Here is an 18,226-nt window from a genome sequence, read left to right on the forward strand (position 1 = left end):
TTCACCTTTCCTTCTTTCAAGTTGCTGAAAATCCACAGTGTTTCTGTTCATTTGTTACTTTCATTCTCACCCATCTTCTCTCGTGCTCCATCTACCAGAACAATAATCCCCCATATAATACTTCTCACTTCACTTTTCAACGTAGGACCTCTTGTTGGGTAAGCTAAAAGGATATGTGCTCTGTAAATAAGAAAAATCTTTATTCAAAGAATCTATCAAATGTTCCCATGACTCCATCTCTATTTGCATATCTAAAGATTGCATAGTAGAGAAAAACAAAAGATTAGCCCTGCTTCATCTTACAGCTGGGAGAGTCATGAAAGGCCAAATGGGTAACAAAGCTCCTAGTTTTGACCAAGCCTAGCCAAAGAAGCTACTCAAATGTCAAAGGCATTGTTTGTATAAAAAGGGAACCAAAGTACAGGTTCCCTTTACAGTAGAAATAAGAGAACTCCCTGTTGACAAAGGGAGGAGGAAGAAAATATAAAGTACACTTTTCAAACATGAAGTCTTCATAGCAGTTCACAGTCGTTCAGAGAAACATGTTCCACTGAGAATGACTTGAGAGAGAGGATTACATTATTATGCCAGAAGGAAGAAGCCACTGTGCATGCTCTATCACCAGCCTCACCCTCCTGGTCAGCCTTACAAGAGTGACACTGGATATACTCCAGAAGTTGGACCCACCACAGCCTGCACACTGGAGTAAGTGCTTTCCTCCAGTTGAAGCTCATCTTAGAATGATCTGTGACTTAGACCATCCCCAGAATGGTGTAGTTGCAGGAAGCCTAACGTATGTGTCCTGAGACAGCCTCAGATCTGAGTTTCCTCCTTATGTTTTGGTATTTGGAAAGGGCTGGAGAAGATACTCTTGGGTAGAAGTATGGGAGGCATACAGATTTAGAAGAAAAAGGATAACTCTATCTTTAGTGTGTTGTCTATGGTGGCATCTAGCCTTACCACTGTATACTTACATTCCACCTACAAACATTAAAATAAAATGCACAGTGCACTCCTTTGTTTTAAAAAAGAACTAGGAAAAAACTCAAATGGCAATTTGGTTCCAGATTTTTTTTTTAATGTGATCTTTGATCTGAAGTCAATGTAGGATGAGTTCTGAACAAAGTAGCACTTTCAAAGGTTGTGTATTAAAGAGGTGAAATGAAAGACAACTTGGCACTTGAGATATGAATTTGAATGTGTATATGGTTACAGTCTGGATAAGACACTGCTAACAAAGATTTCATTAACTGATCGCCTATGTGGGACCATTGGACAAGGAGAGGGGGTGTTCTGGCTGTGGTGCCATATACTGAAACTGAACCCATGAGTTGGGCCCACAGGAATTGAGGGACAAGCCAGATAGATGGCAAGAATTCTAATTTCCAATATGCAAATCAGTCTAAACATTTGACTTTTTTAAAGTCTATTTGGAAAGTTTTTGAAACAGGGCTGCACTAGGCGAGTTCATTAAGTAGCAAAATTTTAACTATTGTTATAACTTTTTCTTTGCCCTTTTCAGTTAACACTGCATGACCACCCAGGTGCATGAGGCTCTCTTCTCCTCTTAGTGACAATAACATGCTCACAGGAAGGGTTCAGTATTAATTATTTATACCTTACTTCATGTGGCTCTAAGTCAATGTATTGTCTATGAGGTTTTATATTTAAGCCATACTTATGAAATGTTAAAGAGGAAAAAGCATATTTAGCACATTTGGGGCACCCTAAATGTGAACCTGAGTAAATTTCAGTTTGTTTGTTTGTTTGTTTGTTTTTGTTTGTTTTGAGACGGAGTCTCACGCTGTCACCCAGGCTGGAGGGCAATGGCGCGATCTTGGCTCACACGCAAGTTGGCCTCCCATATTCAAGAGATTCTCCTGTCTTAGCTTACCAAGTTGCTGGGATTACAGGTGCCCACCACCATGCCTGGCTAATTTTTTGTATTTTTAGTAGAGATGGGGTTTCACCATGTTGGCCAGGCTAGTCTCAAACTTCTGACCTCAAGTGATCTGCCCGCCTTGGCCTCCCAAAGTGGGTTTGTTGTTCTTTTAAAGAAAAAAGATCACTACTTATTTTAAAGGGTGATAGCAGTGTCCTGACTCTACCTAGACAGATATGTTCATTCATGTGCTCATTCCAGCTGAACCATAATAACTGCAATTTTCAAAGGAGGAATACAGAGTCTGGGAAATCAGAAGAGTATAGCAACAAACTGGTATACAAGGAAACTGAAAATGAAAAATCAGCCAAGTGGTATTTGTACCTGCCTGAGTGGCTACAGTGGTGAAGGGGAAGGGTGGCAGGCTAGATTAGCACCATCTCTTCCCCTCCTCACCTGCGGCCTCAGTACTTTCCACTGTGGTCCCAGGATACGCCAGGTCAACTGTGATCAACTCTGAAACAGACAAACTCTGGGAGGGGGGGAGGCATCCTTTCCTATTCTCAGCGGTCTCAGTTCCAGAGACCACTTTAGTAAGCTCTCCTTGTCATACCTTAAAACATAAATTAAGACCCATAAGTAATTCCAAAACCTCATTTTATTATGTTGTTTTTATCTCCTTGCTCACCCATCTTAAAAAAAAATGGTAACACAAATCTCAGAGACCAATTTCTCCTACTTATTCTCTTAGGAGGGAAGGAGTGTTAAATAAGCAAAGGCATGCTAACAGGAAGGAAAAAATGGAGATTATAAATAATAATCATAATTTGAAAATTATTAAAACAACGCACCAGGCAGTTTACAAAATATTTCTTTGTTATACTATTTCTGCTGCTGAATTTGGTCAAGAGATTGTACTAATACTAAAATGAATGTTATTGATCATTTTAAAGTCTCTTCTAAAAGTAGCTAAATTTATACTGCTGATTCCTTTTGAAACATGCGACCTACAGCTTCTTGGCTTTTATGAGCTATTCAAGAGATATTTAGTCATCACGTTGTGTCACAATGGGAGTGACTCACAGAGCAAGGAGAGAACCTGAGGATTCCTCACACATGTAGTACTCAGAGCTCTACGGAAACCCAGGCACCTCGACCTCAAGAGGATCAGCCTGGCCAGGGTGGCACAACTCTTCCTTCCCCGTGCACAGCAGGAAAGCTGCCATCAGCTGAGCAAGTCCACCAACAGTTTCTGTGTCCCACTTCATCTTTAATAAGGTAACTGATGACAGTTTTGTCATTTATTCTTTTATTTATCAAGTCAATCTAAACTTTCTTTGATTTTCCTCACTCTTGCAGAATGAATCGGTGGTCTTTCAAGCTGTAGTCAATGTTGCTACCTCTTTTAATGTAACACATTAGAACCCAGTGATGGGAGCTGGGTCCATCTCACCATAGAAATGACCTCGGTGTGACCTGGGATCTTGCCTTGAACTCCTCCAGGACTCTCTTTGAATGTCCTTTAGCACCCTAGTGTCCCAATTCAATTCATATTTTATTTTCTCTGTGACTTCTTGACACTATCTGTGAATCTTATGATTAATTGGAAACTGGAGGGGGAAGTCTCCAAAAAGCACAGGATTCTTAGATGAGTTTCTTACTGAAGCAGCAGATTCTCTGTCAACTGCAGGTCTGATCTGTTTGTCTGTCTGCTTTATCAATATTATCAGATGTAAGTTTACATGAATACACACACATATACACTAAACTGAGGGGAAAAAATGCCTTGTAGGTCATAAAAAAACAGGGAAATTCCCAACAATTCATATTTGATCCCTGGATCCAGGGGTGGCAGCAATAAGCCTCCTTTAGATATTTACTCCCCATTTTATGATCCGGTGGTTTGGTTTTTCAAATGATGATATGGCTCCTTTCACAATGACTTGATGTTTAGGAGGTGTGCTTCAATAAATACATTTTAAAATCAACAATCAAGTTAGAATTGTACAAATGGCTCTGAAATGTCCCACTACACTGTTAGACCAAGGGCACAGATTGTGCTTCTGTACTATTTATCCTAGTATCCCTCGGCATATATTAACTGCTCTAAAAATCTCCTTGGCTACACGCTGCATCAAATCAAAGTTAAATGTTATACCACCTTTCTATTCTATTTTTAATATTCAAAGAGGGTGCTCAGATTTTAGAACAAATTTCAATGTTTAAGTACACACAAAAAAATCATTAACTCATATATTTCAAGAGTAGGAAATGGGAACTGGTGTTAAAACTCTTATAACAAATGTCACTGTCTTAAGGGACAGTGTTTAAAAACTCATACCTGGCCGGGCGCGGTGGCTCATGCCTGTAATCCCAGCACGTTGGGAGGCCGAGGCCAGTGGATCACAAGGTAAGGAGATCGAGACCATCCTGGCTAACACGGTGAAACCTGGTCTCTACTAAAAATACAAAAAATTAGCTAGGCATGGCAGCGTGCGCCTGTAGTCCCAGCTACTTGGGAGGCTGAGGCAGGAGAATGGTGTGAACCCGGGAGGTGGAGTTTGCAGTGAGCTGAGATCACGCCACTGCACTCCAGCCTGGGTGACAGAGCGAGACTCCATCTCAAAAACAAAAACAAAAACAAAAAAACCTCAGACCTTTTCTTCTGCTCAAAGATCACTGTGGCTGAAATATACTGAAGTTTTAAACACACTTTTGGAATCTACACATATGTTCTATGTTCTAAGTTTTCCTTAAAGCCTTGTGACTACAAATGATAACTGTACACAACATATAATCTTTCCCAGATAGCAATTGTTATGCAGCGACCATAAATAAAGTAATCATAGCTTTAACAATAATTCTTAACCTGCTAATACTGTCAGGAAACATTGTCAAAATAATAAACCTAGGAGGGACTTGGGATAATTAATGAATAGTTAGGGATGTGATGGTGAATTATAATTTAAACGTTTTGAAGGAAGGCAAAAGAAAATCAGAGATGCTTTTATCCTTAGAACTAAAAATGCAAAATGTAAATCCAGCAGATCTTCCCTATTTGAGGCAGTTGGTACACCTCTGCTAGGAGGGAGGGAAGCTACATCCTGAGGAGGCTGTCTGAGCGAATCTGTAGTGGAAGTACACACGAACTCCATGCCTCGCTGTCCCAGTACCCAAAGCAGAGTCTGGCTGCCAAGGATTACCTCCTGCCCTCAGGGAAGCAGGAATCAAGGGCAAATGTAACTAACCAGAGGAGGAGCTTCTTCATCCATTGAGTAAGGGAACTTACCCTCCCATGACGATAAATACCAACTCAACTATATCATCAGCAGCATAATAATTATTATAATTGTTATTTCAGTCAGACTCTCAAAAAAGCATTCGTTGCTTAATGCAAGCACATTTAATGTAGGGTCCCTTGGTGCCATTAAAAAATGTTTTTTTTCAGATTTCTGGGTGGACCATTTGAACACATTTTTCACAGAAACATAATTTTTTAGTTTATGTCAATAGGTTCCAGTGTTCATTTTTTTTTTAAAGTGTGGAAGAAATCTCTAAAAGCCACCTGGGTTTTTTTTTAAAAACAAAACAAAACAAAAACCAGTTTTTTTTTACTTCAATGAAAAGGAAAAAATGAAAAAGGAATGTTGTAAGTCAACCGGGTTTACAATATTCAAATATACAAGAGGCATACATGTTCAGTGGCTTTCAGTATTCAGAAAGCCGTGCAAGAGAACTCCAAAAAGAGAATACTTTAGAAAATCATTGCTCAATGTTTTCTATTTGATGTATTTTGGTAAACAACATAGTTGTTGATTCAACTTGGGCCACAATTGCAACACATTGGAAGTAAATAAAGATTCTACAAACTCCTGACAGTGTGGTTGACTAGCTTTGGTATCGCTTTCTAAAAGGAAACACTTCATGAAGTTATGTGGAAATAAAATCAACTGGTATGGGAGGAACTATCTAGAAAGAACTCTACATTGCTTATAAAAAGTATACCTCACAATAATATTGAGATATTTTCTGTTCTTTTTTTTAAACTGTGTCATTTATTTTTAAGAAACAGAGGAAGGTGAATAAGAGAAGTGAAATTAAACAATCCTATTTTAACTTTTTTACTAGGAAAACAAACTCAGGAAGAAAAAGAAAAGCAGAAGTGATCAAGCAGAGCGCTCGAGTTGCAATATTTTCCTTTGGCTGCTGACAGGCAGTTACTATAAAGCATTGTGCATGGTGTATGAAAGACAAAACTAGTTCTCCTTTCTTGGTTTCTTTTGAATCTTTGTGATACGGTAGAGAACGTTTGATAAAGTGTTCTTGTGCCTGCTGTCGACTGATAATGTGTTCATCTCTTTGCAGTTCTTCCTTCTCTTTCACACAGTTTAGAGTTCAGAGAGTTTTAGTTCTGGTCACTCTCTGGCAAGTGACCATAGTTATGACCTCTACTCTACACCAGAAATATCTTGACAATTACATGAGATAAATATTACATAAACACTTCCCAAAACTTTCTAATGTTATCAAAATTGGAAGTGTGAATATTATGTATTATTATAATTGCTATCATCCTTTTGCCCCAGCGATTCAGAGGTCTCAAAGATTAATCCAATTATCACTAGAACTCTGGAGCTACAGTGGAGACTTCCTTCTTTCCTTCCTTTTTTCCTTCTTTGCTGTACAACATTTACTAAACATCAGCATAATGCCAAGTATCATACAAGGAACTGGTAATGTAGAGAAGTATATGCAGAGCCCAGAGTTGAGTGGGAATACAGACTGCAGTGGTAGAACAGAATGGTCTGGGTATCAGTCCCGGAATTGCCACTACAACTGTAGCTGGAGCCAATTAAACAGAGCTTCTGAATGTGTTTCCTCCTCTATACAGTGAAGATAATTTTGTCGTAAGGTATAAATAAGATAAATATTTATAGATCCTAGGAAACCGCCTACAACATGTTAGGCACTCAATGAACCATAGCAGTTATTATCATTCCTCCCTGACTTGGTCAACCAGGAACTTGAGAATCATAGATTTGCTAGGAGGATATTTTGAATTCTGTAGGGTCAGTTGGCCACCCACCAAAGGGTACCCCCAGAGGAGCTGGGGGTCAACAGCATGGGGTAAACCTTGAGGGAGGGAACAGATGGGAGGTGATTGGATGAAGAGATTTGGGTGAGGACACAGAGCCAAACCATATCAGCCTCTTATCCTCCTGATGACAAAAAGACATTTTAAAATATTTATATAGAGGGAAATTAATGCTTGCAGCAGCAGGATATGAGTAATTTTTATAAGTAACCCAACTTTTCCATGAGGCCATTAAAAAAAGAAACTCATCAATGTGATACTACCAAGGAACCAATGACTAAGTTTCCAGAAAAGTAGTTCTAGTGCTATGATATTCTGGACTCCCAACACTAGGAAGTTCTAGAACAGTGGTTCTCAACTGGGGGATATTTTGTCCTCCAGGGGACATTTGGCATTACCTGGAGACATTTTTGGTTTTCACAACTTGGGGAGGGGTGCTACTGCTGACTAGAGAGTAGAGGCCAGAGATGCCACTAAACATGCTAAATGCACAGGACTGACCCCACAACAAATAATTACCTGGCCCAAAATATTAAAATTACTCAGGTAGAGGAATCAATGCCTAAATATGAGCAATACATAGAGCAGACTGCCTCATAAAGTGAAAGTGATTCACCCTGCCATGAAGATAACAAAGTTCTTACTGTAACGGCAGACATTAGGTCACTTCACCCAGTACTCTCCAAGGTAGATGTTGTATTTCTACTTTACAGGTAGGAAAATGGAGGCTAAGAAAAGTTAATTTGTCCAAGGGCCCTCTGATGATAGTGAAACTGGGATGGAACCTCTGCCTGCTTGCTTCTGAGGTCCGGGCTCCTAACTACTGCTCTACTGCCTCGAGCCAAGAGATTTACGCCCTGTTAAGCAATTTGTTGTGCGATAAATTGGAATACACAGCAGATAAGCAAACAACTCAAGCAACCAGGTCAGTTCCTGGAGTTTCTGAATTGTTGGGACCAAGGGGCCGTACAGAGGTAACCACAGCTGGCGTAGTGTGGTGGAGGTAGCCCTATTAGCCTTTTAGTTGCTGTTACTCATTTATTTCTCATTGGTCAATGAACCAATTGGCCATCAATCAGCTTTGTGTATAGGTCATGTTCCCATGGCTCTGACCCAGGTTGCTGCTCAGAGTTGGCATCGTGGCTAAACTATTACTAGAGGTCAAAGATATGTGTGTGTTTGTGGTTGATTTAGTCGAGTGATCTAGAGGAATCTGAACCTTAGAGACTGAAGAAGAACCAGCATTTCTGGGCAATAATACTTGAGGTAAGGAGAGTGTAGCAAAACTCTAGGTTAGCATTGGCAGTCCCTAGGATTCAGACTGTAGGCCTAAATGACCCTCAGTCCAGAGCCGTACCTAATGAGGACAATACATTTTAATGTGAGTCCATTCTTAACAGCAAAATTTCCTCTTTGCTTGTCACCAGGGAAAAATGGGTTTGCATAGAAAAGGTGGAAATTGAGGGGGAAGCAGAATGGACAAGGAGTGAAGAGGGAATCTAACTACTTAGATTTGAGCTTTTGTTCTCCTTTGGTAGTTGTAGAGGTGAGCTTACCAAAGCATAGATGACAGGCAATGTGGTATACAAGTTACTACACTCCAAAAGTCTGGGGTTCTTACTTATTTTGTGCATGACATCCAAAGTAGCCTAATAAAATCTTTTCACAGAAAAAAAAAGCTTTACTTTCCTTTGCCAAATTTTTAACTTTTTATTCTGAAATAATTTCAGAATTATTGAAAAATTTAGAGACTAGGACAACCCAGATTCCTCAAATATTAACGTTTTACCACATCTGCCTTCTCATTCCTCTCTATATACATAGGTGCATGTGTGGTTTTAATGTTTATTTATATACATATCATTATTATTTTCTTAACTGTTTGAGAGTAAGTTGAAGACATGATGCTCCTTACTCTTTAAATACTTCAGTGTGTATTTCCTAAAAAGCAGGCCATGTTCTACATCATCACAGTATAATTATCAAAATTGGGAAATTAATATTAATGCAATACTATTCATCAAATTTTAAGATCTTATTCAAATTTCACTTGCTGGCCTAATAATGTTCTTTCTGAAAAAAGAAAAAAAAATTTTGATCCAGGATCACATATTGCATTTGGTTGTTGTATCTCGTTGGTCTCCTTTGATCTGAAATGGTCCTCAGTATTTCTTTTACTTCATGACTTTGATGTTTTTGAAGAGTACAGCCATATATTTAGAAGCACTGGAAGATGTTTCCCCATGCATAATTAGCTTTGGATGCTCCACAGAAGAGCTGTTGTGTCCTTCCCTGTGTGCCATCTCAGGGGGCATGCGATGTTGGTTTGTTCCATAACTAGTGATGTGAATCCTTATCACTTGGTTAAGGTGGTATCCGTCAGATTTCTCCACTATAAAATTACCATTATTCTCTCTTTAATTTGAAAGTATATGACAGGGAGATTCTTTGAGATTCTATAATGACTGTCTGTCATCCGAATTTGACCCACTAGTTTTAGCATCCATTGATCATTCCTGCCTGAAACCATTGTTGCTATGTCAGTTGCCAAATGGTGATATTCTAATTCCATCATTCTTCTGACACTTATTAGATGGCATATTAATTCTAAGGAAAACTTTTCCATTTATCCTTATTTATTGATTGATTTACTTCAGAATGGATTCATGAATTCATATCTTATTTAATGAGTTATTATCCATTATCACTATTGGCTTTGATGCTCAAATTGTCTCTTACTTCGCCAGTGGGAGCCCCTTCCAGCTGACATCTATGTACTAGTGATGTATCTCCAGCATTCGTTGAGCACTTACTTACTTGTAGCATAAGATGCTCCAGGCTTATTTTGTACATTCGCCTCCAAGCTCAGCCCTGATGTTAGCTTTTCCAAAGAACATGAACACAATGTTTAGAAACTGGTATCTGAGCCCTTGGTATGTTCATTGCTGTTGGAGTGTCATTGTTTCTAGCTCATCAGGTAGATCTAGAAAGTTACCTATCCATTTCTATATTTACTGACTCATATTGAAAACCAGGAGTTCATACTGATTCTTCCAACTATAATCCCACTCCACAGGGTTCATTCCAGCCTCTCCTTTTTCATATTTGCTACTCCTCCTTCTGACAGTCTGAAGCCTGGCTTCCATCATCCACAGCTTAGTTACAGTTGACCCTTAAACAACACAGGGATTGGGGTGCCAGTGCCCCATTCAGTCGAAAATTCATGTATAACTTTTGACTCCCTCAAAACTTAACTCACAGCCTACTGTTGACCAGAAGCCTTACCAAAAACATCGTCAATTAACACATATTTTGTATATGTATTATATACTGTACTCTTATAAACTAGAGAAAAGAAAATATTATTAAGAAAAGCATAAGGAAGATAAAATATACTTACTGTTTTTTAAGTGGAAGTGGATCATCATAATGGTCTTCACCCTTACCATCTTCATGTTGAGTAGGCTGAGGAGGAAAAAAGAAGAGAGGTTGGTCTTATTGTTTCAGGGGTGGCAGAGGCTGAAGAAAATAAGACATAAGTGGATCCAGGCAGTTTGGATCCAATATGGGATCCAACAGCCCACGTTGTTCAGATGTCAGCTGTGCTTATTTTCTCAATCAAATAATTTGAAATATTAGGGTTGTCTGTTTTCTAGCTCTGGTGGAGGCATGGATTTTATGTGATTCTATTTGTTCTTCTCTTTGGATTGTACATAGTTTTTGGAGCACGTCCTAGGAAATTTGGATTGACATGACTGTCACTACTACAGCTACCTCAGAAGTGAGAATAACTTTTTTTTTTTTTTTTTTTTTTTTGTGTGTGTGTGTGTGTGTGTGTGAGTCCTTATCCTTTATTACCTTTTGTTATTAGCAGTTTCAGAGTTTGGTTCTAATTTCTTTTTTTTTTTTTTTTTTATTATACTTTAAGTTTTAGGGTACATGTGCACATTGTGCAGGTTAGTTACATATATATACATGTGCCATGCTGGTGCGCTGCACCCACTAACTCGTCATCTAGCATTAGGTATATCTCCCAATGCTATCCCTCCCCCCTCCCCCCTCCCCACCACAGTCCCCAGAGTATGATATTCCCCTTCCTGTGTCCATGTGATCTCATTGTTCAATTCCCACCTATGAGTGAGAATATGCGGTGTTTGGTTTTTTGTTCTTGCGATAGTTTACTGAGAATGATGGTTTCCAATTTCATCCATGTCCCTACAAAGGATATGAACTCATCATTTTTTATGGCTGCATAGTATTCCATGGTGTATATGTGCCACATTTTCTTAATCCAGTCTATCATTGTTGGACATTTGGGTTGGTTCCAAGTCTTTGCTATTGTGAATAATGCCGCAATAAACATACGTGTGCATGTGTCTTTATAGCAGCATGATTTATAGTCATTTGGGTATATACCCAGTAATGGGATGGCTGGGTCAAATGGTATTTCTAGTTCTAGATCCCTGAGGAATCACCACACTGACTTCCACAATGGTTGAACTAGTTTACAGTCCCACCAACAGTGTAAAAGTGTTCCTATTTCTCCACATCCTCTCCAGCACCTGTTGTTTCCTGACTTTTGAATGATTGCCATTCTAACTGGTGTGAGATGATATCTCATAGTGGTTTTGATTTGCATTTCTCTGATGGCCAGTGATGATGAGCATTTTTTCATGTGTTTTTTGGCTGCATAAATGTCTTCTTTTGAGAAGTGCCTGTTCATGTCCTTCGCCCACTTTTTGATGGGGTTGTTTGTTTTTTTCTTGTAAATTTGTTTGAGTTCACTGTAGATTCTGGATATTAGCCCTTTGTCCGATGAGTAGGTTGCGAAAATTTTCTCCCATGTTGTAGGTTGCCTATTCACTCTGATGGTAGTTTCTTTTGCTGTGCAGAAGCTCTTTAGTTTAATTAGATCCCATTTGTCAATTTTGGCTTTTGTTACCATTGCTTTTGGTGTTTTGGACATGAAGTCCTTGCCCACGCCTATGTCCTGAATGGTAATGCCTAGGTTTTCTTCTAGGGTTTTTATGGTTTTAGGTCTAACGTTTAAATCTTTAATCCATCTTGAATTGATTTTTGTATAAGGTGTAAGGAAGGGATCCAGTTTCAGCTTTCTACATATGGCTAGCCAGTTTTCCCAGCACCATTTATTAAATAGGGAATCCTTTCCCCATTGCTTGTTTTTCTCAGGTTTGTCAAAGATCAGATAGTTGTAGGTAAGCGGCGTTATTTCTGAGGGCTCTGTTCTGTTCCATTGATCTATATTTCTGTTTTGGTACCAGTACCATGCTGTTTTGGTTACTGTAGCCTTGTAGTATAGTTTGAAGTCAGGTAGTGTGATGCCTCCAGCTTTGTTCTTTTGGCTTAGGATTGACTTGGCGATGTGGGCTCTCTTTTAGTTCCATATGAACTTTAAAGTAGTTTTTTCCAATTCTGTGAAGAAAGTCATTGGTAGCTTGATGGGGATGGCATTGAGTCTGTAAATTACCTTGGGCAGTATGGCCATTTTCACGATATTGATTCTTCCTACCCATGAGCAAGGAATGTCCTTCCATTTGTTTGTATCCTCTTTTATTTCCTTGAGCAGTGGTTTGTAGTTCTCCTTCAAGAGGTGCTTCACATCCCTTGTAAGTTGGATTCCTAGGTATTTTATTCTCTTTGAAGCGATTGTGAATGGGAGTTCACTCATGATTTGGCTCTCTGTTTGTCTGTTGTTGGTGTATAAGAATGCTTGTGATTTTTGTACATTGATTTTGTATCCTGAGACTTTGCTGAAGTTGCTTATCAGCTTAAGGAGATTTTGGGCTGAGACGATGGGGTTTTCTAGATAAACAATCATGTCGTCTGCAAACAGGGACAATTTGACTTCCTCTTTTCCTAATTGAATACCCTTTATTTCCTTCTCCTGCCTGATTGCCCTGGCCAGAACTTCCAACACTATGTTGAATAGGAGCGGTGAGAGAAGGCATCCCTGTCTTGTGCCAGTTTTCAAAGGGAATGCTTCCAGTTTTTGCCCATTCAGTATGATATTGGCTGTGGGTTTGTCATAGATAGCTCTTATTATTTTGAAATACGTCCCATCAATACCTAATTTATTGAGAGTTTTTAGCATGAAGGGTTGTTGAATTTTGTCAAAGGCTTTTTCTGCATCTATTGAGATAATCATGTGGTTTTTGTCTTTGGCTCTGTTTATATGCTGGATTACATTTATTGATTTGCGTATGTTGAACCAGCCTTGCATCCCAGGGATGAAGCCCACTTGATCATGGTGGATAAGCTTTTTGATGTGCTGCTGGATTCTGTTTGCCAGTATTTTATTGAGGATTTTTGCATCAATGTTCATCAAGGATATTGGTCTAAAATTCTCTTTTTTGGTTGTGTCTCTGCCAGGCTTTGGTATCAGAATGATGCTGGCCTCATAAAATGAGTTAGGGAGGATTCCCTCTTTTTCTATTGATTGGAATAGTTTCAGAAGGAATGGTACCAGTTCCTCCTTGTACCTCTGGTAGAATTCGGCTGTGAATCCATCTGGTCCTGGACTCTTTTTGGTTGGTAAACTATTGATTATTGCCACAATTTCAGCTCCTGTTATTGGTCTATTCAGAGATTCAACTTCTTCCTGGTTTAGTCTTGGGAGAGTGTATGTGTCGAGGAATGTATCCATTTCTTCTAGATTTTCTAGTTTATTTGCGTAGAGGTGTTTGTAGTATTCTCTGATGGTAGTTTGTATTTCTGTGGGATCGGTGGTGATATCCCCTTTATCATTTTTTATTGCGTCTATTTGATTCTTCTCTCTTTTTTTCTTTATTAGTCTTGCTAGCGGTCTATCAATTTTGTTGATCCTTTCAAAAAACCAGCTCCTGGATTCATTAATTTTTTGAAGGGTTTTTTGTGTCTCTATTTCCTTCAGTTCTGCTCTGATTTTAGTTATTTCTTGCCTTCTGCTAGCTTTTGAATGTGTTTGCTCTTGCTTTTCTAGTTCTTTTAATTGTGATGTTAGGGTGTCAATTTTGGATCTTTCCTGCTTTCTCTTGTGGGCATTTAGTGCTATAAATTTCCCTCTGCACACTGCTTTGAATGCGTCCCAGAGATTCTGGTATGTTGTGTCTTTGTTCTCGTTGGTTTCAAAGAACATCTTTATTTCTGCCTTCATTTCGTTATGTACCCAGCAGTCATTCAGGAGCAGGTTGTTCAGTTTCCATGTAGTTGAGCGGCTTTGAGTGAGATTCTTAATCCTGAGTTCTAGTTTGATTGCACTGTGGTCTGAGAGATAGTTTGTTATAATTTCTGTTCTTTTACATTTGCTGAGGAGAGCTTTACTTCCAAGTATGTGGTCAATTTTGGAATAGGTGTGGTGTGGTGCTGAAAAGAATGTATATTCTGTTGATTTGGGGTGGAGAGTTCTGTAGATGTCTATTAGGTCTGCTTGGTGCAGAGCTGAGTTCAATTCCTGGGTATCCCTGTTGACTTTCTGTCTCGTTGATCTGTCTAATGTTGACAGTGGGGTGTTAAAGTCTCCCATTATTAATGTGTGGGAGTCTAAGTCTCTTTGTAGGTCTCTCAGGACTTGCTTTATGAATCTGGGTGCTCCTGTATTGGGTGCATAAATATTTAGGATAGTTAGCTCCTCTTGTTGAATTGATCCCTTTACCATTATGTAATGGCCTTCTTTGTCTCTTTTGATCTTTGTTGGTTTAAAGTCTGTTTTATCAGAGACTAGGATTGCAACCCCTGCCTTTTTTTGTTTTCCATTTGCTTGGTAGATCTTCCTCCATCCTTTTATTTTGAGCCTATGTGTGTCTCTGCACGTGAGATGGGTTTCCTGAATACAGCACACTGATGGGTCTTGACTCTTTATCCAACTTGCCAGTCTGTGTCTTTTAATTGGAGAATTTAGTCCATTTACATTTAAAGTTAATATTGTTATGTGTGAATTTGATCCTGTCATTATGATGTTAGCTGGTGATTTTGCTCGTTAGTTGATGCAGTTTCTTCCTAGTCTTGATGGTCTTTACATTTTGGCATGATTTTGCAGAGGCTGGTACCGGTTGTTCCTTTCCATGTTTAGCGCTTCCTTCAGGATCTCTTTTAGGGCAGGCCTGGTGGTGACAAAATCTCTCAGCATTTGCTTGTCTGTAAAGTATTTTATTTCTCCTTCACTTATGAAGCTTAGTTTGGCTGGATATGAAATTCTGGGTTGAAAATTCTTTTCTTTAAGAATGTTGAATATTGGCCCCCACTCTCTTCTGGCTTGTAGGGTTTCTGCCGAGAGATCCGCTGTTAGTCTGATGGGCTTCCCTTTGAGGGTAACCCGACCTTTCTGTCTGGCTGCCCTTAACATTTTTTCCTTCATTTCAACTTTGGTGAATCTGACAATTATGTGTCTTGGAGTTGCTCTTCTCGAGGAGTATCTTTGTGGCGTTCTCTGTATTTCCTGAATCTGAACGTTGGCCTGCCTTGCTAGATTGGGGAAGTTCTCCTGGATAATATCCTGCAGAGTGTTTTCCAACTTGGTTTCATTCTCCGCATCACTTTCAGGTACACCAATCAGACGTAGATTTGGTCTTTTCACATAGTCCCATATTTCTTGGAGGCTTTGCTCATTTCTTTTTATTCTTTTTTCTCTAGACTTCCCTTCTCGCTTAGTTCCATTCATTTCATCTTCCATTGCTGATACCCTTTCTTCCAGTTGATCGCATCGGCTCCTGAGGCTTCTGCATTCTTCACGTAGTTCTCGAGCCTTGGTTTTCAGCTCCATCAGCTCCTTTAAGCACTTCTCTGTATTGGTTATTCTAGTTATACATTCTTCTAAATTTTTTTCAAAGTTTTCAACTTCTTTTCCTTTGGTTTGAATGTCCTCCCGTAGCTCAGAGTAATTTGATCGTCTGAAGCCTTCTTCTCTCAGCTCGTCAAAATCATTCTCCATCCAGCTTTGTTCCGTTGCTGGTGAGGAACTGCGTTCCTTTGGAGGAGGAGAGGCGCTCTGCATTTTAGAGTTTCCTGTTTTTCTGTTCTGTTTTTTCCCCATCTTTGTGGTTTTATCTACTTTTGGTCTTTGATGATGGTGATGTGCAGATGGGTTTTCGGTGTGGATGTCCTTTCTGTTTGTTAGTTTTCCTTCTAACAGACAGGACCCTCAGCTGCAGGTCTGTTGGAATACCCTGCCGTGTGAGGTGTCAGTGTGCCCCTGCTAGGGGGTGCCTCCCAGTTAGGCTGCTCGGGGGTCAGGGGTCAGGGACCCACTTGAGGAGGCAGTCTGCCCGTTCTCAGATCTCCAGCTGCGTGCTGGGAGAACCACTGCTCTCTTCAAAGCTGTCAGACAGGGACATTTAAGTCTGCAGAGGTTACTGCTGTCTTTTTGTTTGTCTGTGCCCTGCCCCCAGAGGTGGAGCCTACAGAGGCAGGCAGGCCTCCTTGAGCTGTGCTGGGCTCCACCCAGTTCGAGCTTCCCGGCTGCTTTGTTTACCCAAGCAAGCCTGGGCAATGGCGGGCGCCCCTCCCCCAGCCTCGCTGCCGCCTTGCAGTTTGATCTCAGACTGCTGTGCTAGCAATCAGCGAGATTCCGAGGGCGTAGGACCCTCCGAGCCAGGTGTGGGATATAGTCTCGTGGTGCGCCGTTTTTTAAGCCGGTCTGAAACGCGCAATATTCGGGTGGGAGTGACCCGAGTTTTCCAGGTGCGTCCGTCACCCCTTTCTTTGACTCGGAAAGGGAACTCCCTGACCCCTTGCGCTTCCCAGGCGAGGCAATGCCTCGCCCTGCTTCGGCTCACGCACAGTGCGCGCACCCACTGGCCTGCGCCCACTGTCTGGCACTCCCTAGTGAGATGAACCTGGTACCTCAGATGGAAATGCAGAAATCACCGTCTTCTGCGTCGCTCACGCTGGGAGCTGTAGACCGGAGCTGTTCCTATTCGGCCATCTTGGCTCCTCCCCTCGAGAATAACTTTTTTAACACTTGAAGTGAAATACATAGTATTACAAAAGAAAACTACTGTATTGAAATACATCCAAATATTTATAAGTTTATTTTATTAACATGGTGGCAGGAACAATAACCACCATAATTTTGAAGTAGTAATCAGCGTTAATCATATTTTGAGATAATTCCAACAAATGCAATGTAACATGAAAATATTTATTATTTCTATTGGTAACAAAATCACAGGCAATACAAATACTACTGCGGTTTGTTGTTTCTTCTGTAATTGAAGATTGTGCTAAACTTCAATTACAGTTTAGGAAAAAAAAAAAGATGGGATCTTTTTCCCATCCAAATGTAGAAACCCCTGAATTCTATCCACAGACTCTCTCAAAGTTCTAATGGCACCCCTTTGTCTGAGAAGCTTTCATAGATGCCCAAATCATCCATCCAACTGAATTCAATCCCTTAGGGGCTGGTAACCCAGTTTCATGCACAGGAACATGCATGAAACATACCCTCCTTGTGGCTTCCCTTCCCCCATTCCCTCATCTACTTTCCCCTCTGGGACCTTGTGTCAGTTATTATACTATAACAGAGGAGGTTATGAGGGGAGATGACTCTGTAGCCACAACTATTTCAGATGTCAGATGTTGCTTTTGGCCAGTGGACTTTTATCCCTGCCTCTCAGCAATCATGGACAAGGTGTGAAGTGTCGACCTTATCAACTCAGCTTGTCAGCTTGGACACTTCTCAGCCCAGCCCACAGTGGAGTGCTCCAGTCCCCAGAGCCCCTCATCTGTCTCCTATAGTGGAAGGACACAGCACTCTAGTCCCAGTGACCTTGGCAAATCACTTTGTTGCTTTGAGCCAGTTTCTAAGGCAAATAATATGCCCTCTCTAACTCAAAACGCTATTGAGAGGACAAAATGAGACCTGTGTGTGAAAGCACAGCATAGAGTGCCTTACTAATGTATGACATTATTTTACTGTGACTCCCTCGTGCATGCCCCTGGTAAAAATGACAACACAAAAACTTCCAACTCTCTGCTCTAGAGAACATAAAACCCCACAAATATTTGTCTTCTTCAAATAATTCCCCTGGGAGTTTAGACTGCAATGAAAGCTGCAGAATCCATTCAGAAAATATATTAAACATTTCGCCTTTCGGTGATTATTTACTGAAGCCAGATTTGAGCAAAACGCTATATTAGTTGAATTTGTAGATACAAAATTTCCTTAAAAGGTTTAAACATGTAATTTTGCAAGAGTTAGTTATACCACTTCCCCTCCCATAATTACACATTTATAATGTATTTGAGAATGGGAA

General features: G+C 40.1%; 1 protein-coding gene across 3 annotated transcripts in view; it reads left to right on the forward strand.

Moving 5' to 3' along the window:
- Positions 1-507: 507 nt before the first annotated feature.
- DHRS9 (dehydrogenase/reductase 9) overlaps positions 508-18,226 on the forward strand; it is a 35,087-nt gene continuing 17,368 nt past the window's right edge. The window contains exon 1 of one of the 3 annotated variants that reach the window (XM_003309299.5): positions 508-705. In XM_003309299.5, coding sequence (XP_003309347.3) covers positions 585-705 — 121 coding nt within the window. In that variant the 5' untranslated portion in view covers positions 508-584. Of the gene's footprint in view, positions 706-2,922; positions 3,161-8,140; positions 8,244-18,226 lie in introns of those variants that run through there. The other 2 variants (XM_063790551.1, XM_009443644.5) reach the window with 2 other exon arrangements.

This window comes from Pan troglodytes, chromosome 13, assembly GCF_028858775.2.
Source record: "Pan troglodytes isolate AG18354 chromosome 13, NHGRI_mPanTro3-v2.0_pri, whole genome shotgun sequence".
NCBI lineage: Eukaryota > Metazoa > Chordata > Mammalia > Primates > Hominidae > Pan > Pan troglodytes.